General features: G+C 44.1%; 1 protein-coding gene across 1 annotated transcript; it reads right to left on the reverse strand.

The window, feature by feature from the left end:
• Nucleotides 1–652: 652 nt before the first annotated feature.
• On the reverse strand, nucleotides 653–27,905 carry ADGRG7 (adhesion G protein-coupled receptor G7). The gene is given in 19 exon segments (XM_055702755.1): nucleotides 653–841; nucleotides 3,145–3,357; nucleotides 6,248–6,402; nucleotides 6,405–6,563; nucleotides 7,777–7,802; nucleotides 8,357–8,469; nucleotides 9,711–9,867; nucleotides 10,156–10,240; nucleotides 11,384–11,464; nucleotides 12,056–12,105; nucleotides 12,388–12,522; nucleotides 13,253–13,301; nucleotides 13,386–13,508; nucleotides 13,792–13,880; nucleotides 14,394–14,542; nucleotides 17,941–17,991; nucleotides 17,993–18,069; nucleotides 18,800–18,973; nucleotides 27,797–27,905. Coding segments are annotated over 19 exon segments (2,184 nt in total).
• Nucleotides 27,906–27,990: the final 85 nt, after the last annotated feature.

Below are 27,990 nucleotides of genomic sequence, written 5' to 3' on the forward strand. Positions count from 1 at the left end.
AGAGTGGGTGTTCAGCCGCTCGGGCCGGCGCTGCTGCGGCGGGAAATGTGCTGTAGACCTGGCCAGGCGCTGTCGCCCTCCAGCGGCCGCTGCCCGGGGAGGGCCGTCCTTCCCGCCTCCCGCATACCGGTGCTGCCCGGCAGGCAGTAAGCGTTGGTTCCCCGGTTCCCTCGTTAAAGGCGCGGGAAGGGGCTCCCACGGGTTCCTCGGTGGGTCCGAGCTGCTGCTGCCTTCCCGCGTTACCGGTGCGGCCCCTCGCCCCGCGGCGGCCGGGGCAGGGCTGGGCCAGGCGCTGCCCGCGGGCGGCCCTCCCGGGAAGGCCCCGGTGCCGGGAGACCCGGGCGCCCGGCAGGGATGCCCGGTGGGGTAGGGAGCGAGTCGCGGGGTTGGGTTGTTGCCGTGTTCGCCTTCGCCTGGTGCCACTGTGCCCGGAGGGATGCGGCCGGCCCGGGCCGCCGCCCCCACCTCCTCACCCGCAGAGTGGCACCTGGCTGTAGTTGTAAACGGTGGGTTCAGGGGCTTCTGTGATAAATATTGGAAAACACTGCAAAACTATTTGGGCATTTTCAATATAAACATAATCTTTACTTTTAAAAAAACAGAAAAGCGATCTGGAAATTGGGACTCTTCCATCCATTGCGCTGCAGGCAGCTCACATTTGGTACCTCTGTACTGATGTTTCAGCCATCTCCAGGCCTGTTATCAAAGTGGTGTTTCCGTAAGTGTTAGCAAGAAGAAACTCCAAGATCCTTAAAGCCCACGTGTCACAGGGAACACCAAGGGTCACTGCGTTGTGAAGGTCAATATGTGCCATGTGGCGATAAGGGCTAAACTGTTGTTCCTGTAGCAGTTAAGCATATGACCTGAAAAAGATCTTTTTGCTTTGTTCCATTTTTGAAATTAGGGTTCTCTGGATTGAAAAACAGAAGCCATAAAATGTGTAATTTTTTTTGGGGGGGGTGTGTTATGCTGAAAGTGTTTTATGTTGGGTGAGACTTGCTCAGTGTTGGCTGTTAACAGCATTTTATTAACATTTGCAATACTTAGATGCAGGATGTTTTAATTTAATTAGTAAAAAGTCAACACACTTCCAATTCAAGACCACATTTTTCTTGGGGTTTTTGGCATAACATGGAAACAATATTTTTTTAATTTTTTTTAAGAGCTGTGTTCAGATTTAAATGGGATGTGCTTTAGAGAATACTTTTGGTTTGGGGAAAAAATGGTGACAACTAGAAAATATCACTCATTTAAGGAGCCACCCTCACAATGCCTAGCTGTGTTTTACAACACAATCAAGTATCATCCTTCCTAAACCTGACTATAATTTCTAAAATACTCTTTCTTCAATTGAGTTGAAGGAATTGACAAAGACAGGTATTATACATTTGATTTACAAATAAAAAATGGATGCCCATAGAAACATAAACTTCCAAGCAAAATAGTATAAATTACCTTTCATAGATAACTTCTATTACTTTCTCTGCCTTTTCTGGAGCAGTGGTGATGAACTTCAGCCTTGCACCTACTGTGACTGCTCTTCTTGGAGGCTTATCAATGCTAGAGGACACTTGTTTTCTGCTTCATAGGGAGAGCACAGATTTCTAAGACTTCAAGAACTTTCCAGGGCCGCTGCAACACGTCTCTGAAGACACTCAGAAAGTCTCATGTATGATGCCCAGTGGATTCAGAGGTGTTCTCCCTAGATGTTCAGCCATCCCTTTTAATTGTGCCCATGGCCTTATGTGGTGCAGCTTGCAAGCTTTCAAAACCCACCACATTCATCTTCAGAAAAAATGAAAGCACGAGGGAAATCTGACCACACTTCTTAAACCAGATTATTTGAAATTCGATGTGGTGTTCATATTAAAAATGAAGATGGCAAAACAGACAAAGATATTTGTTCAGTGAACAGAATAAAGAAATAGGGGTGTTTTAAATTACCTGACTAAATTTCTGAGGGTTTTTTCTCACATAGGAGAGAATGTGTGACTCAGTATAACTACTCCCATTCACTAGGCAAGAACCCACTACAGTGGCCCTTACCACTTTGCTCAGTCACAAAGTGGAAAGATCTGCTGGCACTTTGCACACAGGTTGTGCTCAAGCCACCATATGCTTCCTTCCATCGAGGTACTCTCCCTTACTCCTCACTTCAACATCCAGAAACCCTTTTCCACTCTCCCTTGACATTGCTTTCACCTTTTTTGTACTGAATAATATTAATAAAAGGTGCATGGAGGAGGGGGAGGGTTTATATTTACTTACAGCCTAAGTTTAGAAACTAAACTTAGTTAATGCCTAGGTTGAGGCCCATCTTCCAAGCTCCCTATAAAGCTGCAGGACAGAGACAGAGAGAAAACTGTGCCCCGAGTCAACAGCTAACCAGTGCAGCTAACCAAAGCACTCCAGCTGCTACTCTGGTAATGCCTGTCCACCTCCGAAAGCAAACGTGCTTCTTATCACAGGCTGGTACTGGGGGTGTTATGAATAGTACCTATGTTACATATTTATAAATTATTTCTTTCCTATCCTCTTTCTTTAAGCATCTAATTTTTTTTTTTTAATCTAATTGCCATTTATAGGAAGTTTTAGCTGGGAAATTTAAAAAAACATTGTAAGGTACAGGTTTTCTTCTGAAAGGATGAAGCCAACGTATAATAGAAATAGTAAATACAATTTGGACCCAGAGCCAACAAGAACTGTTCTGTTTGTTGATTTACCTTTTGCTTTCTAATTAAATTGAAATTGTTCTTAGAAAAGAGAAAGGAAAGCCACAGTGCATAGGCTAAGTAAATGTGTTCAATAGGCCTGGAAAATGAGAAGGACATAAATAGAGCAACCTGTATACATCTGAACTGTAGTGTAAAACTGCAATAGCCTCAATTCCTTTCAAAAACCTTCCTCAGTGGCTCATCGTGCAGGTAGTATCAAGAGGATCTAGCACTGCATTGCTCTTAACAGTCATGCAGTCTTGCTAGCATGTGGTGCTGCTTTGAACTCCTGGTGGTCTTGGCTTATGATCTATTTCGAGCTACCTGCAGCTGGAGTGGTATGTCCATTGTTCAAGATGCCTGTGAGATCTACATGGAACAAACCATGAAAAATGCAGGATTGTGTTTCACATATTTACAGGTTTCTAACACAGTTAGGGAAGGCAGACAGGGAAATACTCTCTGAAAAAGTCTGGGTTGAGCTGAAAGTTTTCTATGAATGTTTTGCAGGCTGTGAGTTTGAAACGTGGTAAGTTTTTTTAATGCAAATACAGTGGCACCTAGAAAACAGGAGACACTTGGGAAAGTTTTTTTTCTTGAAGGTTGGTGATCTGAAAGTATACAGAATATGAATCTGAACTCCCTGTAGAGTAAATGAAAGTGTGGAGTCAATATTTTGCTGATAAAACAAGAAAAGATCTGTCAGTATTATTTGACTTGAAAAACAACCACAAAACAATTTTCACGAACCACTAACAATGACATTAGCACCTTAAAATACAAGGAGTACTTTCAATAGGAAAATTATTCCATGTAACTATTGCAATTACAATTGCAATTGCAATTACAGTCACCTCATTTGCACATTGTAATGGATTGATTAGCTAACACATCTCAGGATCATATGATTACCCTCTGCTGGGCAGGACAAAGGTAAGACCTGCCTGAGCATGCCTTAAGGGTTAGATTTGGCTGCTGTGCCCTGTCAGCACTTCAGTCAGACACACACAGAGGGAAGCAGGACTGCAAAATGTCTACACCTGTTCTTCTAAATTCTCATTTTAAGGATTAATCAGGAGTAGCCTGGGTTAAAAAAAGAGAGAGAAAAGGCTCATAGTTTTAAATAAATGAATCTCTGTTCCCTGTCCATTATTTCAGTGTTAAATCACAGGTATAATCCATTGATCAGTGTAGTAATAATCACTTCAGGACTTTTTGCACAGAGTTTGCAGATCGGATCCCTGCTGGTGTACAGGCCCTCAGTTTTCAGTAGATCAAACTGATACTAAGCAGCTTTATATTTGGAAATGGGGGAATTTTCACATATTTCCAATTAACAGCTTTGCAGAAAATATTCAGTGGTGTAATAATGAAGGATCCATTACTCCAAGTATTTCATACGTGCTATGCAAATATAAAGTCAAAAATCGAGCAGAGCTGTGGGGGAAAACAGAGGCAGATACCTTCCTGTAGGCTTTTATCCAGGATCATTGTGAAGGGTGTCAAGGCATGAAGCTCTAGTTACTTCCCTGGGATTTTTTCCCACATCTGATGCAGAATTTTTTTCCTGATATTCATCCTGAATATAATTTTGTCTATGATTTGGTATAAAAGAAGCTACTAAGACAGGAAGGGGTTTTTTGGTGGTGACCTTGAAATAAAATGCCACATTGATTTGACCAATGGGAAGTGTTATGAGTGTCCTAAATCCTTAGTGAGGAAACTGCAATTTCTTATAGTGAATGTTTAGCTTGAATGAAGACTGTTGTTATCTTTTAAGTACTTAAATGTAAAAAATAGTATACCATCAATAAATCTAGAATTGTGATAATAATAAGCCATCGCAAAAGGTCTGGGATAGCACATATTGTAATAATGCATGAACTTAATATTCTTCTGTCAGTGGTTTAAAGCTTTCCTTCTCTGTAAGTAGCTCCAAGTGTTATTGTGACTACTACAGCAGAGATTCCTAACTAATTGGAGAGATGTTAGCAATTTATTGTTCGGTTGCCTAGGCATACCTCCCTTCATGCAAATAGCTTCTTGCCTGCTAAAATCCATAGATTTTGAGAGCTGTGTTTCATCTGCCTTGCACTAAGCTAAGTGGGTTTTCTGTAGCCTAGAGAAAAGGCAGGACTGAAGGTTGCAAGCACAGTTTTTCTGAGGACAGCTCATGTCCATGACTTGCTAATTTTTGCTATTAAAAGAGCTTCCAGAGGCAGCACCAGTGGTGAGAGGGCAAACTTGTTCCTGTGCTGTGCTGACCCCCTCATTGCAGCTGTGCAATCCTACCCTTGTCAGTAGTGAGAAACTAATTCAAGAAAATTCTGCACCAAGTACTGTTACATTTCATACCAGCATAACTTTCGCTGGCCAAGAAGCATGGCAGTGTGGGCCTGCCTCCTCAGTGCCTTTGCTTCTCTTCCTGTCTTCCATGTCTCCTGCCTGCCTGTTCACTAAGCAGCACATCTGGTGGGAGGGAGCCTCTCGCACAAGGTTTTATCTGGGAAATAAACAAGCTTCTTAAAATCTGCTTCTTCTTCAGCCTTAACAGATCTTCCAGACGGCCAGGCATCTGTTGTGCTAAGTAGATCTGAAAAGCAGTGGGTCACTCATGCTCTTTTGGACATGTGTAGTTAGTGATGGGAGACGATAAAGAACCTAATGCTGTACGATTGTGCAAATATATGTGGAGCACCGTGGCCCACAGCCAGGCAGCTTTTGCTGAATGTTTTCTGGCTTGCACATGAAGTTCGAATTCTGAAAGTTGTAGAGGAATTGTCTCTGCAGCCAAATGCAAAGCATAATTATGAAACAATCGGGATCTAAACCCACTGGTTAGGTGCCATCAGAAACAGCACAGCACACAAGCTGAATACACAACGTGGAAAAGGCAGGTACTCCTGTAACACTGTGTTAGAAGAGTTTCTTGAAGGAGGCTGTGATTTTTACTTTACCTAGTAGGCATCTGACTGCATTCTTTAGTCCTCCAAGCAGTTTCCTTGTAGTGTTACTGCTAACTGCTGCACTGACTTAGGAATGTGCTCTTTGCTTATTAACAGATAACATGTAACAAGTAATGTTAGGCACTCCTTGCTTTTGGCTGTATGCAGGGCTCTGGCTGAGGTTATGAGGAATCTCGGAGATATCTAAATGAGGAATTTGAGTCCATAGATGCAATCACTGTATCTGAAAGACTTTTTACTTAGTTGACAGAAACAGGTTGTTGAATACCTTGGTTACTGTGAAAATTTTTCCAGCACACAGCAGACCTGTGTTGCTGTGCCAGTGAACAAGCTATCAGCTTCAGTGTCGTATCGGGACAGTGCAAACAAGCTCAGTTTATACCAGTAGCGTGAGCAGTAACAGGACATTTATTTACTACATCACATTGCGCTAAACCAGGGAGAGACTAATTATAATTGCTCTCTACTGTTCTACTATCTTTACAGCTGCCCAGGAATGTACTATGTACCGATACTTTGGTAAAAGTTGCCATATATACAACTTTAAATCTTACCCTGTCTAATTACCGACATGGTTACAAGGAAGCGTCCAGGCAGGGGCTTCATGGCTTTAGGCAGCAGTAAGTTCAGCTGTGCAGAGCTGAGTGCTGTCCACATAAATGTCACCAACAAAAAGTAGTGCAGTAGGACAGGGACAGCTATACACCAGGAGTCTGGGGGAGATCTGCCTTGTCAGATGTGTCTAAGGTGTCACTGGCGGTGTCATAAGGAAGCTATCACTGGTAGTAGCTGGTGTCATTGCTGCTGTGATTCCTAGCATTTTGGTTTTCAATTCCAGAGATTAAGATAATGTTACAAATGAGCATAGAGAAACAGAGAATCACTAAAATATTGGTAGGAGCACATTTAGGAGAAAAAAGTAGAGGGAAATAAGAGAAACTGTAAAACATTTCCTCATTTCCATTGATACTAAAAGCAAGCTAGAGTGTGCAGTCTTTAATACAGAGAGAAAACAAAGCAATAACTTCTTTGCAGAATTCTGCACCTTCCTTACCCTCAGATGACTTAGAAAATCCATCAGTTGTTTGATTTCAACTAGAACAGAGAATACCCAGCACCTTTTACGACCAGGCCTTTTCCAGCAGCAGTTGGGATGCATTTTCTTTTTTCCACTCTGCTCTTTTTAGAACCCTTTTATTCAGTGTTAAGAAGTGAAACAGCATTAGACAAGTATTTCTAAACACTCTTCAAGGTATAAGAGAATCATAAACCTCCGCTTACACTGTCTTATAAAAGCATTTAAAAGGCAGAGCCTGGAAGCTCCTACAATCTTAAATACATCAACCTTGATGGAATTGCTCCAAATCTACATTAGCGCAAGCAGGATGAGAAACGTGCATTCATCTACAGTAACTACGACTCTGTTGGTGTGACTTTGCTCCTTGTTCAAGGGGGAATCACATGACACCATTAATTGTGGGCATGTCCATCAAAGAAGCTTGCTGCAATTATATTTGAATTAAGTCCCAATAAAACTGTAGCACAAGCAGTAAACATAGCCTACATTGCTATATAATCATGGTGCTTTGAAATAATCTGTTCTCTGCAGACATGTAATATACAGAAGACAGAGTATAGAAACTATCAAATAGGCAACAGAACGCAGAGTAATATTTAAATAGGATAGCAAGAAGAGAACTGAGGAGCAACATATATGCTTTTACATGAATGCTAAAAGTCTAAGTGATAAGACAGGCTGAAACGACTAGCCTTAAAAATATATATATATATATAACAGGCATATTGGTAACTGACTAGAAGAAAGATAACCAATTAGACATTGTAATGCCAGGGTACGTGGCACACAGGACAATAAAAAGGAGGTCATGCTGGTGGTGGAATACTGTTACATGGGTTTAAAGCCTAGTATTAAGCGAGAGTAACAACCTAAACACCTCAACATGTATCATGGACCAGTGTAGCAGTAATACAGTGCTGGGTCTGTAATGTCAGCTGCCTGGCCAGGGCAGTAATAGGGACATCAGTGAGAGAGCAGGGGACATGAAATGCGACAGTGGTGGCAGAACTGCCTTTACCCCATGTAGATGGGACAAATGTCACCCTGGGACATTGCACAGAGATTAGACACAGTAATGGGAACCCATGGTGAAAGGAGCAACACTTGACTTGATCCTCAGTGGCACACGCTGCCTTGGTTATCTTAGAGCTGGTGAGCTGCCCTGTCAACGTGATGGAGAGATTTTTTTTGTCAGCGGCCATGCCCAGTGTTTCCTACAAAAGGTTTGGCCTTTTACCATAGTGAGCTCTTCCATATTCTCTTATATAATTTCTTTTCAAAGCTCACATTTTTGAAGGTGAATTTATTGACTAATAATCATGTGGATATATATTTCCTCATGTTAAAGATTAACATTAACAGAAAGGTTAGTTTCATCTAGGTGAGTGACATGGCTTGCTCACTTTAACCAGTAAGCCACACTTACTTCTCAAGCTATGCTACCTGATTAGCTCTTCTTTTTTTTAATGTTTTATGCTGATCAATAATACTGCAATATATTCTAAATGGACTACTCTCTTTGTTTTCCTCAAACTATATACAGAGCAAGATACTGTAAGTTGGCGTAAAATACTTCCAGTTTACATCTTCACTCTTACCTAGTGAATATTTGAAACAAAATGGTAATGACCAGACCAGCCATGGACAATCCAACACCAATGTAAGAAATATGCTCCAAAGGCTTCACATGTTTTTATTTGATCTGAAAGGCCTAGGAAACAATTTGTACCAGTTATAAGATGAGAAGAGAGCCATTTCTTTGCAAAATTTGTGTTTCTTAGTTGCACATGGAAACAAAAATGTTTCAGTGAAGTTGTGACTGTTGCTGGCCAGTGCAGAAATTTTCAGATCACACAAAATCATTCTGGACCTCAGAACTAGAGAAGCTTGTGAAGAATTCCAAAAAGAGACTTAACAATGTCAATCAAATATTCAGCAAAATAACAGATCAAATTATTCATAGAAAAATGCAAGGTGACACAGACTGGAAAAAGTAGTTTTAACTTTCTGTACTGATGTGCATTCTGAATTTTATCTTCTGAGGATAAGTCCAAGGTAAGATGCTATGAAGAATTGCAAGTCAAAACCAGTCTTTGTTTATATAGTGACAATAAAGCAGCAAGGAAATGTAAACGTGTTCAGTGAAAGAAAATACTGTTGTCTTTGCATATATGGATGGGAATCTTCTCTAGAGTATAGTAATTTTGTGCAATAAGAACATGCATAAGATAAAGGGAAATACAAAACCAAGTAAATATTATAAAAATGGAAATGCTGTTGTATGCAGACAGAGTAAAAAAAATCTGAAATCCTGGCACTGCTGAAGTCAGTGACCACAAGTGTGTGATTGTACCCAGGGGGTGTTTTGTTTAGAGAGGCCGAAACAAACGCTGGGAGAGTAACAAATGTCAGACAGACAGTCGTTCCTAAATTGTCTTGTTGGTACAAGAGGGCAATATATGAAACTTACTGGTAGCAGGCTTAATATTTACAGCGTGGTTGATTTTTATAAACATATAAGCAAAGGAACTAAGTGATGCTAAGTGCTTTGGGTTACTTACCCAGCACAAGGCAGGGCCACAGCTAGCCTGGATCCCAAGCTACTCTACTGTTCTCCTGGGCTCCAGACGTGCGCTTGTTTAACCACCGGCTGCAGCAGCAGTGGTGCAGAGCTGGGGGCTGCCACCGCTGAGCCAGAGGAACCCTGTGTGCCAGCCTTCCCCTGCCACTGGGGGCACAGGGCACAGCCACAGCCTGGGGACAACTGGCATGTCCCGATTCACCAGCTCTGCCACAGGTCAGAAACAAGTGCGCGGGGACATCTTAAACTCCACTGGTTCTAGCTCACCACACTTGTGCCCTTACATTTGCATGCTGCTCTTACTGTTGGAAACAACCAAACATGAAACAAAACCCCCAGACTCTTCCATTCAAGACAGAACAATGCCCTGCCATCAGGACAGCACCGGTGCTGGTGGGATTGCATCTGCATCTCAAGACCTGGTCTCTTTGTTGGGCACAGCTGGCAGCGCTCTGGTCACTGACAGCGTGGTCCTGAAAGACACGGGTGCAATCACACAGCTCCAGTCCAGGTCTCTGGTGATATGGACTGGGATTGCAAGGAGAAAAAAATGGCTACAGACACATGAACAGATATGCACCGGCAAATGGTGTGTACTGGCAATTGTCCTCTGAAAGGGGAGCTGACAGCTGGTAGAGGATTTAGGGGGCTTCCCATAAACCTTATGAACGATGCCAGGAACAGCATAATGGGGCGTTCTGAACCTTGTGACGCTGTGTGTGTGCCTTTCTCAGCCAAGACTGCTGGTGAAGTTACCCATTTCTGTGAATTATTCAGGCAATTACAGTTCAGATGCACATTGACTAGGCACCCAACATGCCAAATGAATTCTGCTTCAGCCAAACAACAGCCTGCAGGTATTGGCAGCATTGAACTTCTGCCAGCCGCAGCTGAATCTGCACTGCAATAGGGAACAAACAAGGGTGAACGCAGTGACCCACCCCCTCCTGCAGCACAGTGGGGCTCGTGCAGGGTCTTGTCTCAAACAGCATGCAGCCATTTTCAGACTGCAGACTCCTGTGGGGCACTACCGTTAGAAATGCTTTTTAATAAGCAACAGGCAGCTTGAAGTACAAATGAGTACTGAAAGCAACTATTCACAGCACTAGGTAGTTCAATTAAAAATAAGGAATAAAAGTAGAAGTAAAAAGTCAATTATAAATTTGTTTCAGTGATTTCCTGATCTTTCCCAGATCACTTAACTATGGATCCATGGTAATAACTATTGATCTATCATATGCATGCATTTGAGCTTAAAACCTTTGTTAAATATTGTAAGGAGCAGCCAACTACCGTCTTCTGGAGAAACTAAGCTAAACATGAGCAAATATTATCTAAGAATTCATTTATTTGGGAAATGGGCATTCACATAGAGCATTTCCTGCAAAAGACCAGTAACAGCAGGAATCAGTTCCTGGGGGAGGAAGTCAAAACAAAACACACAATGATGTTTACTGGAAGCAGGAGCGAGAAGATAGCATGAAAAATGGACGGACTCTCCTTGGTAGGTGTATTGGGCTCTGCCAGTCATGTTGACTTTTTGTTTTCAAAAATTTTGCTAGTCTTCTAGAAAGAAAAATTGTCCTCCAGGGACTTGGCTTTTGTCATTCTTGATTTAGGACTAATCTGTGCTAGGACAAATCCACTCTGGCATACCTGTAAGCTTTTATGAACACACTTGGTCTTGACAAATATCCCAGCGTAGCAGTACTGAATCAGTAACATCAGGTGTTAAATACAAAATTTGAAAAATGTTTTCTGTGCCGCATTATCTAAATACCCTTCACTTATGTCACCTATATATCCCACAAACTCTTTCAACTGCTTATTTCTAGAAATCACGGCAGTGTGCCAAAACCCCCCACTCTCTGCTTGTGTCTCTTTGGTCCCTAAGCCCTGAGGACAGGCAGTGGGCAAAGGCAGCGCCGGTTCAAACAGGACATAGAATTTCTTACGGAGGCTCACCTTGGGACCATAGGCTGGTTCAACATGCTTGTTCTTCCCCCACCAGTGTGTCCAGAGGTGATTTATGTAAAGAAACTACGGCAACTCTGGTGGATCCTTGACTGGAAGGGTTTGTCATTTTGATACAGGACAAAGATGACTCTTCCATTGTCTGATGAACCTTGGAGAGGCAAACAGAAAAGTAGCTACAGACAGCAGATACCAGAGAAACTGGAGCCTTTGAAGAAGCCTATGCTATTTCACACATCCATTATTTACAGAAGATTTTCATTTGGATATTGGTTTAGAATCCGTTTAAGAAGTAAAGAAGAGCTACTCTGCATGAATCTCAAGAGAGTCATCTTCAATTTTTGCTAAGGTAGAGCATGAAAACAATTATTAACCCTCTCTTAATGTCGTTTATGGGGAAAAATACTGGTAGTAAGGAAAGTAATATACTGAATCCCAATATGTACGCACACACCAGATGGCCATGTTTTTAGTAACATTAAATAAGAAACAGTAACACCAGGAACATTGACAGTTTCTAGGAAGTCAGAGGATGAAAGAGGTTGGCTGGACTTTTGCCTTCAGATCCAACTTTTGGACTCTTATTTCTTTTGCACTCTTCTACCAAATTAGGGAGATTTATCTAAGTGATTTAAATCACTGGTCTTAATTGTTACTTAAATGAGGAAGCAAAAATCCTAGTTTATATAATGGATCTTGTTCTTGATTTTATACTTTTTATTTACAGTCAAGAGAGACTTACTTGATATCTCTCTGAGTTGATCATCAAGAGAGACTAATGTAACTTCATATCTACAAAATGTCACAATTGTGCACTTAATATTGACGAAATCTTTTTTTTTTTTTAAGACAAGCTTTGTATTCAATCTAGCTCTCTTGAGGGAAGTGTTATGCTATACAGGCGCTATGATAAAGGCTTTAATCACATTATCACACTGTTTTCCCACAGGATTGTTGTCTGAAACTGTGAACAGAAAGGACAGTGACCAGTTAAAGAGCTATTCAGTGTGGGGGTTTATTGTCCTTGCTAGGTGTGTGAGATGGCCCGATTTATCTCTTCGAGTCTTCTCTAACCCTGGTGAGAGGACTGAATTATTCATTTCCCTGTGGGCCTGTATACCAGTGATGTTCAATGTTATGATGCCCAAGCGCTCCACAAACTTCACCTTTGCTATACTCTCCTGCTGTGATGTCTTCATGCTACTGTCACTATACAGAGAGACCGAGGACGAGTCAGCTGGTTTCAGATGCCTAGTCTGAAACTCTTGTGGTTTTTATCATGTCATAGAAAGGCACACGTTCCAAGCTCAGCTCCCCCACACCCGCTAGCTTCTGCAGCAAAAGAAGCAGAGGAACTATAAGCTTTTGGTGGGTTTTTTTTCCCTCCTGGCCAATTTATCCTTTGAGCACTGCAGAGTGTAAGTAATGGACATCTGGAAAAATCCCATGTGACCATGCCATTAAAGACTATCCCAGTATGCAGGTGTGAGGATATGTACTGGTTGACACCTGACAGTAGTAGTAATTTGAGTTGAAATGGTTGATGTCTTTGGATTTCAGGCAGGGTACATATGTACTAGCTCTTGATCTTGATGTCTCTGGAGGTGTGGTCAAAGATTCATTGCATTCTCAGTTTTAGAAAACAAATTTAAAAGTCCCAAACACCAAAAGCATTCTGGCCATTACATGTACATGTGCATTAATCTATAAATAAGATTATCCAGCTCATTTGATGTGTGCATTTCTTGTACCACAGCACAGCACCAGCATGCATAAAAAAAAATGTAATTGTTAATATTGGATAAGGGGTTCTTTCTTCCAAAGAAAATTTTTAGTGAGTATTCTTCCAAAATTTTCCCAGCTGCAGTTTTCTGTAGGTGAAAGAACTTTCTGATATTCATAATGTTGAACAGTATCTGAACTTCAGTACTGAGGTCACCAATCCTGTTTTTCTACTTTGGTTGACTGATAATATCCCAGTGCTGTGTCTGCAGAAATCAGCAGTGGATGCATTAGGATTTATGGTACATACCGCCTTGTCCAGGTAAATCCAACAACACACACAGACTTACTTCGCTATGCCAAAAACAGAATTGTAGAGGAGCTTAATTTCAGTGGAGCAGACTGGATTGCAATGTTTGGCTGTGAAATGGTGCCACTCAAAGAAAATTACTCCATTGTTTTCATGAGGCTGCATTGAAATAATGAGTGGGATGAAAGCTACCATTATTTGTTAATATACGGCTACACGTTCCACTTCCGAGCTTCCTCTCTGATTTGGTTCTCCAGATTCTCTATCCTCATCATTTCTCCAAAGAAGAAGAATCCAGCCAAAATTGTTTATATTGGTATAAATCTACTGCATCAATGAAGTTGTATATTGGAGTTTAACATGAAAAATGTTCTGACTTGTCCATGAACCACTTTCATCCTGAAACAGAAGGGAAAATGCAGTTGACTACATCTAAAAATAAATTGTTGTAACATTGACAAGATTATTGTGCTTGAATTCTGTTTCGTTGGCATCCAAGAGTTAACTCACTGCAGCCATCACTGCCACAGATGCCCAAGACAAGCAGGAAAAAGCACAATATTCAAATGCAATTGAAATAAAATGCCCTGTGTGCTACATAGTGGATGGGCAAAGTAAGAAACACTTAATAGGCATCACTTGAAAGTGCACACAGCAGAGCAAATGAAGTACAGGCTGCCATCCGAGCTAACACAAGCTTTGTGCTAATGAGCTCATAAATACCACACTTATTAATTTAGGCAGTAAGGATTAAATTATTAACTTAAACATCAAATGATGCTCGTATTAGAATTTCAGATATGTGCAAGTCTAAACAACTGATAAGAAACAAATCTACACTCGGGTCTGAGAACTGACCCAGCAGTGATTCTACAAGCATGCACTCAAGGCTGCTTAAATAACTGCTAAAAGGCAAAATGAATGCATCTGGTTGTGGTGGTGTGTCCAGTTCAGAGGAAGGAGGGTGCTCCTTCTGCTGATAGAGGCAGGCAGAACTGATATCCCAAATACTAAGCCACAAAATTCTTCAGTTTTAGTGAGTCCCACCTGAGAGTCTCCTGAAACATTTGGCTTGTTTGGAATCTGCCCCGCGCCGCTGGCAGCAGCCGAGATGTTCTGTGTGGGCAGCTGCTCTGGCGTGGGGATGAGGGTTTGTGTGCTGCTTGCAATTAGCCGAGAAGTTGCTGAAATCTGCAGCTTCACGGTTGGGAAAGTGCCATTAGACAGAAAGAAAATGAGACAAGGAAAAAGAGACATCACTTTTATAACATTCTCACATAAAATCAAAATGTACAAATAATTGGTGGTCTCAATTGTTTCTGTTCATGTCAAATGCACAGTATTTGGATCTTCTCCCAGGGAATGATGTCATGGGCTCCCAGAGCAGCTTGGGTTGCAAGGGAGCCCTGGAGGTCCCCTAGCCCAGCAAGGCTGGCTGAGACCAGGCTGCTCGAGTCTCACCCGGGGTATTCACAGCCTCTCTCAGAAATCTGCTTGTATTTCACCAGTGTCAGGCGGAAACACTTTCTCATGGCTAATTGGCATTTCCCATGTTGCTGTTTGTTGCCGCTCCCCCTAAAGCTGCACACCTTGAAGAGCCTGGCCCCATCGTTCTCCACACCTGCCATGAGGGAGCTGCAGACAGCAGCAGGACCTCCCTTTTGGCTTGAGGTCATTGGGCTTCTGAGTTAATAAACTTCTGTGCACCTTCCCCTGTAGCTTAAATAACCAGAACGGGATTTTTTGAAAAGCCGTCAAAGGAACTCGAGAAGTATCATCTGCAATAATCATGCTTCTCAACACAGTGCTCAGCACCTGCGCCGAGAACATTATCTGCACTTCAGTACGTTATAGCATGAGCTTGGAATAAATGTAGAAAAACAGAAGGAATGTTCTGGTGCTGGAGATACCAATAGGAATTGCAAGAAGCACTGGTTGGGTCCAGTTTGAGTCAGTTAGTGCTTGATGGGTAGAACATAAACATCTATAGTATCCTAAAAGACTAAACACAAAAAAAGCTATGCACTAGCTATATGTTATATCAGGGGTCCTCAAACTATGGCCCATGGGCCGGATACGGCCCCCCAGGATCCCCAATCCACCCCCCCGGTATTTACAGACACCCCCCTGCCCCGCCCCCGCCGGGGGTTGGGGGGGGAAACCAAGCAGCCGCAGATGACGTCCTGCCACTTCATCCGCGTGCCGGCCCCCTGTTAACAAAGTTTGAGGACCCCTGTGTTACATGAAGGTATAGCTAGGTAACAATAGGACGTAAAGAGGTGGAAAATCTGCTAAATATCAGGAGAATTTCCTTTGTAGGCTATGAAGACCAACCAGACAGTATCAAATCATCCCTTTTCTGATCCAGTCAATGAATAGCTTAAATGGATGGCTTCAATTACGAAATTGTTCTCAAATTGTTTATGCTGGGAAGCTATCAAATCAAGGCTAATTCAACCATGCAGCTTTGAAGTGTTTATAAAGCTCAGAATGGTAGGAAAGAAAGGTGAACGTGTTGCGCGGGGATGAAGGAAATTTGCATTTATAATTACTGGGGATGATACTATTTGACTTAAGAACATCTGCATGTGTGCCACGAATGGACAGCACATGGTGAACACCGAGTTCCACTGTTCTGGCTTCCGACTCTCATCATGACCTTGGCTTCAAAGGGAGGGTTAGGATTCAGAAGGAATACAGTCCTTCCAAGCCCCGGCTGGGGTCACTAGCAGGGCACCGCCGCCTGTGTCCCCGCACCCCCAGCCTGGTCACTAGCAGGGCACCCCACCCATGTCCCCGAGCCCGGTCACTGGCAGGGCACCCCCACCTGTGTCCCCCAGCCTGGTCACTGGCAGGGTACCCCTGCCCGTGTCCCCCAGCCCCGTCAGTGGCAGCGTGTCCCCCAGCCCGGGCACTGCCAGGGCACCCCCGTGTCCCCCAGCCCAGTCACTGTCGGGACACCCCCGTGTCCCCCAGCCCGGGCACTCGCTGGGTGGCGCCGTGGCCGCGCGGCGGGAGACGAGACCCCGCTGAGACGGCGGCAGCGTGAGCCTGTGTCGCCACCTGGCGGTGTGTCCTGGTAGCATGAGAATAGCTGCTGCTGACGGTATCCATCAGTATTGTATCGGTAAAGACTGCACTTCAGGGGGGATGGGACATCTGAGCCCTTTGGCGAAGGCTGCGTGTGGGAGGCACAACGCTGAGCTCGAGGGTTTCCCAGCGGGTGATCCAGGCCGGTGAAGGTGCCATCCTGGGGCAGAAATGCACGGTGAAAGGCTCCTCTCATATTTGAAGGGACTGGAGCTGCTGCTTTTTTTTTTTTTTGCTTTTTTTTCCATTGGGACTAGTGATAAAGAAACGAAGCACAGAAGCAGAAGAGAAGCTGTCACTGCCTACAATGTGCTTAGTCCCATTCAGCTCTCTATGCTTTGTAGATGTGGCAGAGCTAAGCCTTAAAGCAAGGCTTAGGTGTTTGTGGATTTTATGGAGAAAAGTTTGTCACTCATACAAGAGTGTTGGAATTTGCATTCTTGAGGGACAGAAGTGTTCTGTCCATGGCCAGCTGATCACAGGAGTGAATTGAAAGGCTTCACTCTTACTCTTTCCTGACTTCCTAATGTGTCAGTGCCAGCATCACTTCACGTCACCTGCTTCACATCAGCATAACAGCACGTTCCCTCACACCAGGCTGCTCCGCAGCCCTTCCATGTTCTTGCTTGTAGAAGAATGGCTGCAGAAGCGTGGCCACGGAACCCCTGAGGGTTTGCACAATCCAGGCCTGGAATTAGAATAGGCCTGAAATTAGAAGTGTACTGGAATTAGAATTGTGCTGAAGTTGTTGTGCTGAAGTTAACAAGAAAGTGGCCTTGATCTATTCTTGAATCCTGAGACCAAGTAACTTTGTTGTACTAACAGGCCGTGGCTGTAACAAGCTGCAGCTGTTAGGGAAGACAGGTGCAAGGCCAAGGGAGATAGGGAGCGGAATGGGAATAAAGGGAGTAGCAAACCGCAAGGCTAAAACATAGCTAACGCAAATAGCTGCATGGACAGAATGCTTGTTCTAATCATGATAATTAGTGGTGTGAGAGCAGCGCGTGCTTAGGGGCTAATAACCAATAATATATTTGCTTTGGGAACATGCTTGTGTATTGAGGCTATATAAGAAGCTATATATAGAAGCTAATAAAGATGAGCAAGATGCATAACTCATATTGAGTAATTTCTTGACTCCGGTGGACCACTCTCCCAACACTCGCTGATTTGGGATCTGGGGCTGGAATCACCTCCATTCAGAGGTGTTTGCTGGGAACTGGGAACCTGACTGAGGAAACTGCAGGCCACTGAAGTATGAAATAGGATGCTGTTTCAGGCAAACCCAAGCAAAATAAAATAATCACCACCAGAAATTCAGACCATTGGCAAAGCAGACATGTGCCAAGAATGCCACTGAAAAAAGACTTTGGCTCTTCAGTTTTCTTTCTACTAAGAAATGTAGCACAAATATATTTCCTGCCTCAATTTCCTATCACTTTTTTTTTTTTTCCTTAGGATGATGCAGAATCTCAGACACTGTTTAAATAGTAATTTAAGATTACCTGTGAGGCTAGGGAGTCCAGATTTTTATTACAATTCAGAATTGGGGGGGGGGGGGGGAGGGGGCAGGGGCTCTAGAGTAACAGTTCTTCCTTCTCTGGAACACATCTGGATTGCTATTGAAGTGTTAGCTGTAAGTTTGTAAAAGCAGAAATACACGCATTTAGTACAGAAGCACTCGCTCACATACACATGCCCTCATTGGGAATTAAAACTGTACTGTGGGTGTGACACTCTATCAGGTGTTATTTTCCGTTTGCATGTAACGTATTTGTCTTTCGGTGTTACAAGTGCTCATCAATTATTTAACTAGTTATTGTTCTTTTTAGAACATGTTTTATACTTGTATACACAATCTTAGAGTGGCTGACATTATTCATGTCAAATTCAGATAGCTTTATTTACGCTAGAGCTGCAGAAACACCTCTCTTAAACGGGAGGCACAGGCATCAGCACTGAGCTATCCGAAAGACTTTTTATCATGCCCTGAAAAACAGTTTATATGTCTTGAAAGAAATGCGAAGGGCTCATGGAGCAGCCCTGCAGCACTTACTCCTTTGCAAGGTCTCTGAAAGCTGAGACAGTTCATGGAACCCTAGCTGATGGAAAGCATCCTGAATCCTAATGCTAAATAGTAGTATATAAATAGATTTTCTGTCAAAACGCTGCTCAGGAGCAGATACTGACTCTGAGCCCCATCCCAGACAGGCACAGATAGAACTCAGTGTGCGTTCCTTAAATTCTCTGCATTTGAGGTGGAAAGCTGTGCGGGAAGATCTGCACTCCTGAGCTGTGCTGTTCTGCCTTCAGACACTGACCTCGCATCCGCTCTGGTAACCTGACGACTTTCACAAACCTTACATTTCCTCTGGGGAAGTAGAAATGGAAGGAAAACCCACATGCCATTCACAGTATCAGGTTTGCATTTTTCTTTGGAGTTACTGTATTTACCAACAATAATCTGTTCAAAAGTAAGGGGTTTTATAACGCTTTCAGAAGTGTTCACTGCGCAAGTACTGGCTTCACGGAAATAAACTGCACAGAAGGAAAAAACCTCCATATATCAGATCAAATATTTCTAGTACAAGGACCAATTTTCAAAATTAAAATAGTACTGAGAGAACAGAAGCTCATTGAATCTTTTGCCCTATAATGAAATAAAAGCAGTTGGGTAAATCTTGTCTAAACCCAAGCTGCTGAGCTGCTACAAGCGATACTTATGAAGTCACTGAAACCCTAAAAGCCCGTATTTTTTCCCATCTATCTTATTTTCACTGCCCCGTTCCTAGAAATTTTGTAAAAGGTTATAAAGCTTCACTTCCAGAGTCTTGTTACCCAGACAGAAATCAGGTTTGGTAACCTAATGCCCCAGAATACAGCAGGGGGGGAAATACACATTTGCTCCAAATGGGGTTTGGACAATTGGTGGGGGATGGTCCTTTGCTGACTCTAAACCATGATGGGTTGGATGTGGCTTCTGGTGCAGGAAGCAGCTGCCCTGCTGCCTGCTGGAATGGGACAGGGTGGCCATCCCAGCCCCTGCCATGTCTGAGCTCCTGGTACTGCCTGTGTCTGAAGGCAGGGTGATGAGCACGGTGGACCCATGGCCTGACACAGTATGGCAGCCTGTTGCATTCTCATGTCACGCCATACCACTATAACTTAATACAAATTTACGTTGCAGTGCTGCAAACACTTGGAAAAAATACTACAGCACACAGGCAGAAAGTTTGTGCTTGGTATTAGGATTTGCAACATCCTGGTTTTGCTAATGTGGACTACATTTCAGCTGACTGTGTCCCATTAGCGGGACTAAGAAGCATGCTTATGGTCGGGGTTCTGGGGGGGGCTCAGGAGACCTGGAGCGTTCCCCGTGTTCTGGCACAGGCTTCCTTGCCAAGTCACTTAACTTTCTGTGGGTCTTGTTTTCTGTAGGGTTCAGTTTGCCATGACATGATGATACTTTCTTTCTGCAGAAATAGTTATGAACAAATAAGGATGCATGGCTCTGCAAAGGTTAGGTCTGCCTTACAGCACCCCATACCTGAACCTCACTTGCCAGGAGGTGACCAGTAGGGCACGATGTCTCCAAAGTGTGAGGTGGCAGGAATGTCTGGAGGGCATCAAGGCCAAGCAGAGGCTCCACATCCTCACTGGGAAATGTGCTGCAGTGACACACTGCCTTTCTAAGGAAAACATGTCTCTCTGTGCTCAGTCTCAGCCTCCCAAACTGCACTTCATGACTGCTGCCGCCTGCCGCTACCCAGAAGAGTTCACATTCAATGGTCTTTGCAACTCCCACTCCGCTGAGGCTGCTATGGGCTCTGCCCTCAGCTTCCTCTGCACAGCACCGAACAAGCCCAGCTCCCTCCGATGCGCCCTGCGGATCTTCTGCCCTCAGCCCCACACCGTCCTCACTGCATCCTGCTGGACCCTCCCCAAGGCTTTTTAGCTTCAGGCACAGGGGGCAAAGCTGAGCACAGACTCCCTGGTGGTGCCTCCTCACCAGTGCCAGGAAGGGGAGGGTACCAGCGTCCATCGACCTGTCTCGCTCCACAGAGCACAGCTGCCTTGTTTGCAATGAACACATGCTGCTGGCTCATGTCCAGATTGGCACCCACCACCACTCCCAGGTGCTTCCCAGCAGGGCTGCTCCTCAGCCAGCAAGTTCCTGGTCTGCACCATGGAGATGGGCACTTGTCCTTGTTGGACACTGTGAGGTTTCTATTGGCACGATCCTCAGGTTTCTCATGGTTCTTCTGCATTGAAACTCTGCCATTTTAACTGTGTCAACAATACCTCTGCCCACCCCACATTTAGCATCACCTGCAGATCTGCTGAGAGGGCACGCTGTGTCATCATTCAGGTCTTTGCTGAAGATCTTACATGATATTGGCCCTGGTATTGACCAGCAGGTTGCTCTACTTTTACAATGTTCCAAACAAGTCACTGACTGCCACCCTTTGAGTTTGGCTGTTAATTTTTAACCCAGCTAATGGTTCATTCACCCAACTTGTACATCTTCACCGGCCAAAGAAGAATGCCAAGGGAGATGGTGTCAAAGGTGTCTCTAAAATCAAGGTACGTTACACCTGCTGCCCTCCAGCTGTCTGCCAGGCCAGTTGCTTCATACCAAAGGCAGCCAGGCTGGCCAGGCAAGATCTGCCCTTGGTAAATCCATGCTGTTCCCAAGCCTCTTCTCATCTTTCACATGCATGGAAACAGACTGCAAGAGTACATGCTCCACAATATTTCTGGGGCCTGAAGCAAGCCTGACTGGCCTATGTCCCCCCAGGCCCCTTCCTTGCCTTTCTGAAAGGTGGGCATAATGTTGGCCTTTTTTCCGTTCTCTGTGGCCTCCCATGATCACCGGAGGTGACAGAAAGCAGCCCCACCATGACACTGGCCAGGTCACTGAGCAGTCTTGAATGAATCCTGTCTAGACTCATGGGTTTGACTACTTTTGTGGTGACCCTGCCTTCCTTCTTATGGATGAGACCCAGGAATAAGTTGCTACATTCATGCATGAATACATATGCATTCATACATGAGTATCTATTCAAGCTTTATTTTTTAATCTTTTTAGTTATTCAAGCCTTGATCTTAAAGTGTTTTGGGATGGTGTATATGCATATCCATACTACTTGGATGCGAACTGTCAAAAGAAATAAAATTGTTTGGTACCTTTTCCCCTGCTGATGCAAATCTCAAATCTATTGCAAATATTCTAACCTCAGTAGAATTGCTCCAGAGTTAAAGAAACAAACAAAGCAGCCACAAACAAAGCAGCCACAAGTGGGAAGAAACCCAGGCCCTTTGTCATAGTCTGTGAAGGAAAGTAGCCATGACATCATATACAAAAGGAATTAAATATGAGCCAAGTGGAAATTTTCCATCAACATTGGAACAAAAATAATAGGTTTAGAGAAGTTGCCTACCCTATATACCCTGCTGTCACCTGCTGGCAGTAAAGTAGGTCACCTCCTCTGTACCCCAACAGCCCGCTGCGCTTCCCTTCAGCTCCCCCAACACCTCCAGCACTACGTTGCCACACTCCATGCCCCATCCCACCTCACTCCCCCCACTTCTGTGTCCTACATCCACCTTTAGATTCCCAGTACCTAAAATATACATATTTACTTTGCTAGCTGGTGGAGAGGAGAAATGCCACGGGTAGTTTAGAGCTGTGTATCTTAGTGGCTCAGCTGGGCTGGCCGGCCATGTGGCCCCAGCCTCCTCATCGCCACAGTGAGGCTCCCTGCCTTTTTCTCTAGTGAGGGACTTACAGGGTTGATCTTCTGTACCCAGCTAGTTAAATGTGCAAAACTCATAAGATCTCAAGAACTTTAAGACCTGTAACCACCTAGTGAATTTAGTTGGAACTGGTCAGCAAGTTGCCAGGAAGGTGGAACAACGGACAGGTGGGCAGTATAAACATTCCTCAGGAAAAGAGACTAAAATTCAGATTTTGTAAATGCAATAACATTTGTTATTTTTTCAAGTTAATGATGCCTGTCCAAACATTCTTACTTCATGTATTTTAGTAGCTTCAGTTAGTAAATTCTATTCTTTAAGGCAATTCTCAGTAAATCCCATACAAAATACCAGAGGAGTGAACATAGGGAATTACAGAGTCATCACAATGGTTTGTTTCCAGTGCTGAAATCCCAGCTGTGATTATTTTATTTAAGCCAACTTTTCCAAAACATTTGCCCAAACATTCCCATCCATCATGAACCCATCCAATCTGTCATTGTTTGTTGGATGTGCTACCCACCCTGCCATAAGGGAAATGGCACAGGAGACCTGCAGTTTCTATGTACCTGGTCTTCACCAACAAAATTTTCCTGGATAAGCTGCAGCTCTTTTGACATCCTTCTGACCAAACGTGTGAGCTCGTTTGACACAGGTGCACCTGACACATGTCGGCGTATCTATGTGCCACACTGGGCACAGTGTGGGCTGCTGGCCTGGAAGGCATGAGCTGGGCATCCTACCAGCTCTGGAGATGCGTGGTGGCCCAGCACCCTGCGAGCATCAGCTGGGAGCACCCGCCAGTGACGGCGGAGCAGGGCTGAGGGGGGGCTGACACCAGTCAGCCAGTGCTGTGCCAGGCACAGGGAATGTGACCCATCCACACCCAGTGCCAGTGGCAGCAGGAGCTGAGGACAGGCATTGCTTGCAGGCTGCTGAGGTGGGCAGTGTCCCCTAAATACCAGCAGATCCAGACACAGCAACACTGGCCACTGAGGTCTGAATCAGGTTTTCAAGTCACTGTGATCTTCATACAGAGGAATTCAAACCAAGGCCAAATTGGCAAGAAACAGGCCACAGACAGTTGAAACCTGTAATGTCTTCCCCAGACATATAACTCATTTGAAAGAGCAACAGAAGAGGGTGAGGGGTACGGCCTCACCTGGCAAGAAAAGCCACATCACTGGCAGCAGATCCAACCCTGCTGAGCAGGTCTGGGCAGGGGAGAAAGATCAGGGGCCTCCCAAACCAGGGGATGTCCCAGAAATGACACCGGCTGCCCATGCTGCCTGGCTTGTACTGCCCTGTCTCACAAAGACATCCCAGCCACTCCTCTGGGCGCACATGGGCTCCATCCTGACGGACACCGCCGCTGAGGCAGAAGCACAGAGGTACCATAGATTCCATCGTGCCTGTATAAATCAAGAACCAAGATATAGATATAGATATAGATATAGATTCATTAACACATATGTAAAAGCATGTGTCTATGTAATTTGATGAAGGAAAGAAAGAAACTTGATTTATTTGGAGCTTCAACTAAAAAATACCTGAGCCACAGGCTCACCCATACACTCAGTCACCAGTCCCTCCTTGCCCCTAGTGGGCAAGATGGCGTGGATGTGGGGTCAAAGCTTTCGGACATGAATTTGCATTCCCACAACACTGTGGGTAGACGCAGTTTTGTGCAGCTGCTGGGCAAGCGGGAAGCTCCAGAAGTCCAGAAGTTGAACCTGTGAAACCTGTGAAAGCCCAGATTACTTTGGCAGGACTTCACAAGAGCAAGAAGTCCCCAGACTGCAGGTGCTGAGGGATCCAGGACGGTAACAAGACGAGGGTACTCACGCATCCAAGAATCAGGCAGCGTGTTGGAAGAAGGGTTCACCGGGGTCAAGAAGACGCTCAATATGAGTTATGCATCTTGCTCAACTTTATTAGTTTCTAACACTACTTATATAGAACCGATACACATGCATATTCGTAAAGCAGAAATATAATTGGTTAGTAGTCTCTAAACGTGCGCGGTTCTCACACCCCTAATTATCATGACTAAAATAAGCATTCTATCCATGTAGCTAATTGTGTTGCTATGCTTCAGCCTTGTAGTTTGTTACTCCTTATTTTCCCATACCGCTCCCTATCTTTCTTGGCCCTGCACCTGCTTTCCCAGCAGCTGTAGCTTGTTACAGCCACGGCCTGTTGGCACAACATAATTACTTGGTCTCAGGATTCAAGAATAGCTCAAGGCTATCTTTCTTGTTAACTTCAGCACAGCAACTTCAGTACAGTTCTGATTACAGGCCTATTCTGATACCAGGCCTGGATTGTGCAGATCTTCAGAGATTCTAAGGCCATGCTTCTGCAGCCATTCTTCTACAGCAGAGGACTCTCGTTTAAGACAGACATTATAGGGTAAAGCAGATAAAACCCATGCCCCAATCTCAGCCATAGCCTCTACACACACTCCAGGATAAAAGCCCATTTTTATTCCGTCTTTTGGCAGAAATTGTCGGGTTTGTCCCAGGTAGGCTGCCACAGCTTCAGGGAACAAAAAAGCACAGTATAAGCAATAGCAGAGAAATTGCAGTCTTAGAAATTTCTGAATACATCATGGTATTTGCTGCATTTGGTGAGCTCTGAAAATGTTAAGTTTTCTTAAAAAGACTGGCAAATCTTGAGTGGCTAAGGGGTATTCTGCAGCAGAAAATTCAACAGGGAAGGAGCTGATGGACCTCAAGCTCTGAAAGATGAGCCTAAGACCTGGGGGATGTCCATGGCCAAGGCTTCCTCACGGTCAATTTCACCCAGTCCCCAGGTGAAGGATGGAGCTGGGATCCCTTCCCATAAGGTTCATGGTGGAAAGTGTGCACCTGAGCGCTGGGCACAGTGTGTACATTGAAATCATGCAGAAAACTGGAGATGAGGACTGCCGTTGGACCTGGCAAATGCCGGTGCCTGTGTTTTGCGGTGCTGACAAATAGAGTAAAGCCAGAAAATTAAATAGTAAACAGGGCTGTCAGGAACACATGTGCTGTTGTCTATTTCTGATGTTCTGACTGTAAACTAAAAAGATTGCCCAACTTCTTACTTTTTAATGGGATTCATATAACTGGAATATTATTGCAAACTATAGGAGATGTGCCACGTGGCAGGGGTAATTCTGGTTTTGGCACGCATCACTTGGCTTTTGCTCATGTTGTTGCTATTTAGCATTTGTGTTTCAGGCTGTCTCAGCCACATCACAGCCGGATGTCTATGATGATAGTGGAATAACATCTATCTGTCACTGGGTAACGTCTCCACTAGCCATCAGCTTTGCAAAACACGTTGTCTCTCAGTTGGAAATCTTACAGAAGGGAAAGGAAAACTACTCCAGCAACTGAGCTCTGGGTGGCCCAAGCTAAGCAGCTGCGGAGGAGGCTGTGTCTGGGGGAGGTGGGTGTCTGGGGGGCAGCTGTTGCCCCATTGCCCAGCAGCATTTGCTCGCCTGCCAGGCAGGTGTGTGGCACATGGGGCCAAGAGGCAGAGGAGTGCCCCCGGGGCTCACCCACTTTCTTTGAATTGGGAACCCACAAAATTCTGGGGAACCTGTGGCACAGCTCCGAGCCTCTGCCTTGCTTGGTGGACACGTGCTCGAAGCAGCCAGGCAGGCAGACGGTGCCAGCAGGATAATCTGGCACAGGGGACCGTGGAACTAGTGTGGATGCACAGAGCCTGGGCTGCCTGCTGGGGGTCAGGGGGCAGCTGGGGCACGCTCCGCAGTGGGGCTGGCGTGGGGTGTCTGCGGGCACTGCCTCTCAGCTGCAGGAGCGTTAGGAAAAGGGAAAGGTGAGAAGGAAGGCAGGGCTGGGAGTCCTTTGAAAGCAACACAACAGAAAAGCATGAAGCTGGCACAGCAGACACAGCTGCCGTGCTGCCCATGCAGCAGAGCATCAGCCTTACCTTTGCCTAGCCCAAAAGAGTCCCTCTGTAACAGGGACATGATGCTCGCAGGATCTGTTAATGCTGGTCGAAACTGTGGCTCTATTTAGTCCTTGCTGGTAACTTTTCTTAACCTACTGTTCAAGGTCTCATGTACCATTGTAAAGCAGGTTTTGGTTTTTTTTCTTTTTTCAGAGGGAAATCTGTCTTTCACAAATACGAATTCCTGAGCTGACTAATGCAGTCATGCCTACCCCCCACACAGTAAAACTCATCAGGCTGCAGTAATTGTGGCATTGACTTAAAATCATGGAGTTGTTCTGGTTTTATTTTAAGATTCAGAAAACATCTTCTTTTTATTTGTCTTTGACTTTTAAGTTTTGCAGACATTAATCACCTCAAGAGTCACATTGATTTTGACCATATATATTTTTAAACTAAAACTAGAAGGTTTTTGCATAATACTATGTCGTCATGAACCCTTGGGGTTTTTTTAATCAAACATCATGGGAACTGGTAATGCTAATACTCGTGGTTAAAGCTGAAATAAAGAAGAAACACTACCACTGTGCACAACAGGCAATGCTTCGGGTGGGCATGGAGGTGTTCTCCACCCCTGAGTAGCTGCAGTTTAAATCCAGTTCCTAGCAGCTCGTTTGCTCGTTTGCTAAATCCCAGGCATAAGCAGAGGTACCCCCAAGCTGCACTGAGAGTTAACTCCCATCTCATCTGGGTTTAGCTCCATCGAGTCAAACAAAGCGCTGGGCATACACATATTAGCAAAGGTAGATTATTACTGAAGTGTGTTAAATAATTACTGTTTACTTATGTGCCATTTCTTGGCCTTAGGTATGTTCCCTGCTTACAAACATCTGACAAATCTCTTGAAGAAAATCTAAACTGATGTGTCCTCATGTGACCTTTTCCCTAGGCTTCCTGGTCTCCAGTCATATCCAGTCACACCTGACTTCCTGCTGGACAAGCAGCCAGGAAGGTCTGATTCTTTCTATAAATTTTGAATATAGGTCCATGCACGATTTTGTATCATGTCAATATAGTGAGTATTTTGCTCAGAGGAAACACTGACCAGTTTTCTGCTCCAAGTTTGTACACAGAAGTGTCTTACAAGGGTGCATTGACCTGATTTGCAGGTGTAGAATACGTAAACCAGTATCTCTTTACCAGTATGCAAAGCAATATTCTTTCAATAAATTTTTCTATAATGCAGGTTGTAACGAAAACGTGAACAGGTGCTGTACAGCATGTTTTGCTTATATGCATGCAAACTTACAAATGTATATAAAGCTGAATGTTTCCTTTTTAAAACATAATTTACTAGACTAGCTAGAGTTGTCTTTTGAAAAAGAAATCAGATTTCTACTGGAAGAGTAAGAAAATTTCAAGACATTTCTCAAAGCTTTGAAAGGAATCATGTACAGTGTAAACACGTTTTAAGGAAATACTCCAGACACTCTTTCTCATCCTATTCTGTTTTATAGCAGAACACAAAGTTTGGGGTGCTTCTTTAAACATCAGTGTAAGAAGAAAAATGTTTACACCTAAGAAGCGCACAGCATGGATGTATTAATGTTTATCAGCATTTGTGTTTAAATACTTAAGGAAAGGAAAAAGAACCCAAAGAGCTCAAATAGGGCTCAAATGGAGTAGAATTATATTTCTTACCTGCTCTAAACCTGAGAACAAGCTGCCAAATACACAGCACCCAAAGGGTCACGGTTACCACACAACAGGCAACTCCAACCAACACTCTGTCCCAGTGGAGTGAAGGCATGTTGTGGTGCAGACTGTCTGCTCTGCTATAAAATGGTATTACACATTCATAACTTTGTGATGAATAAATCATTAACTACTTGTCT

This window comes from Falco cherrug, chromosome 2, assembly GCF_023634085.1.
Source record: "Falco cherrug isolate bFalChe1 chromosome 2, bFalChe1.pri, whole genome shotgun sequence".
Taxonomy (NCBI): domain Eukaryota; kingdom Metazoa; phylum Chordata; class Aves; order Falconiformes; family Falconidae; genus Falco; species Falco cherrug.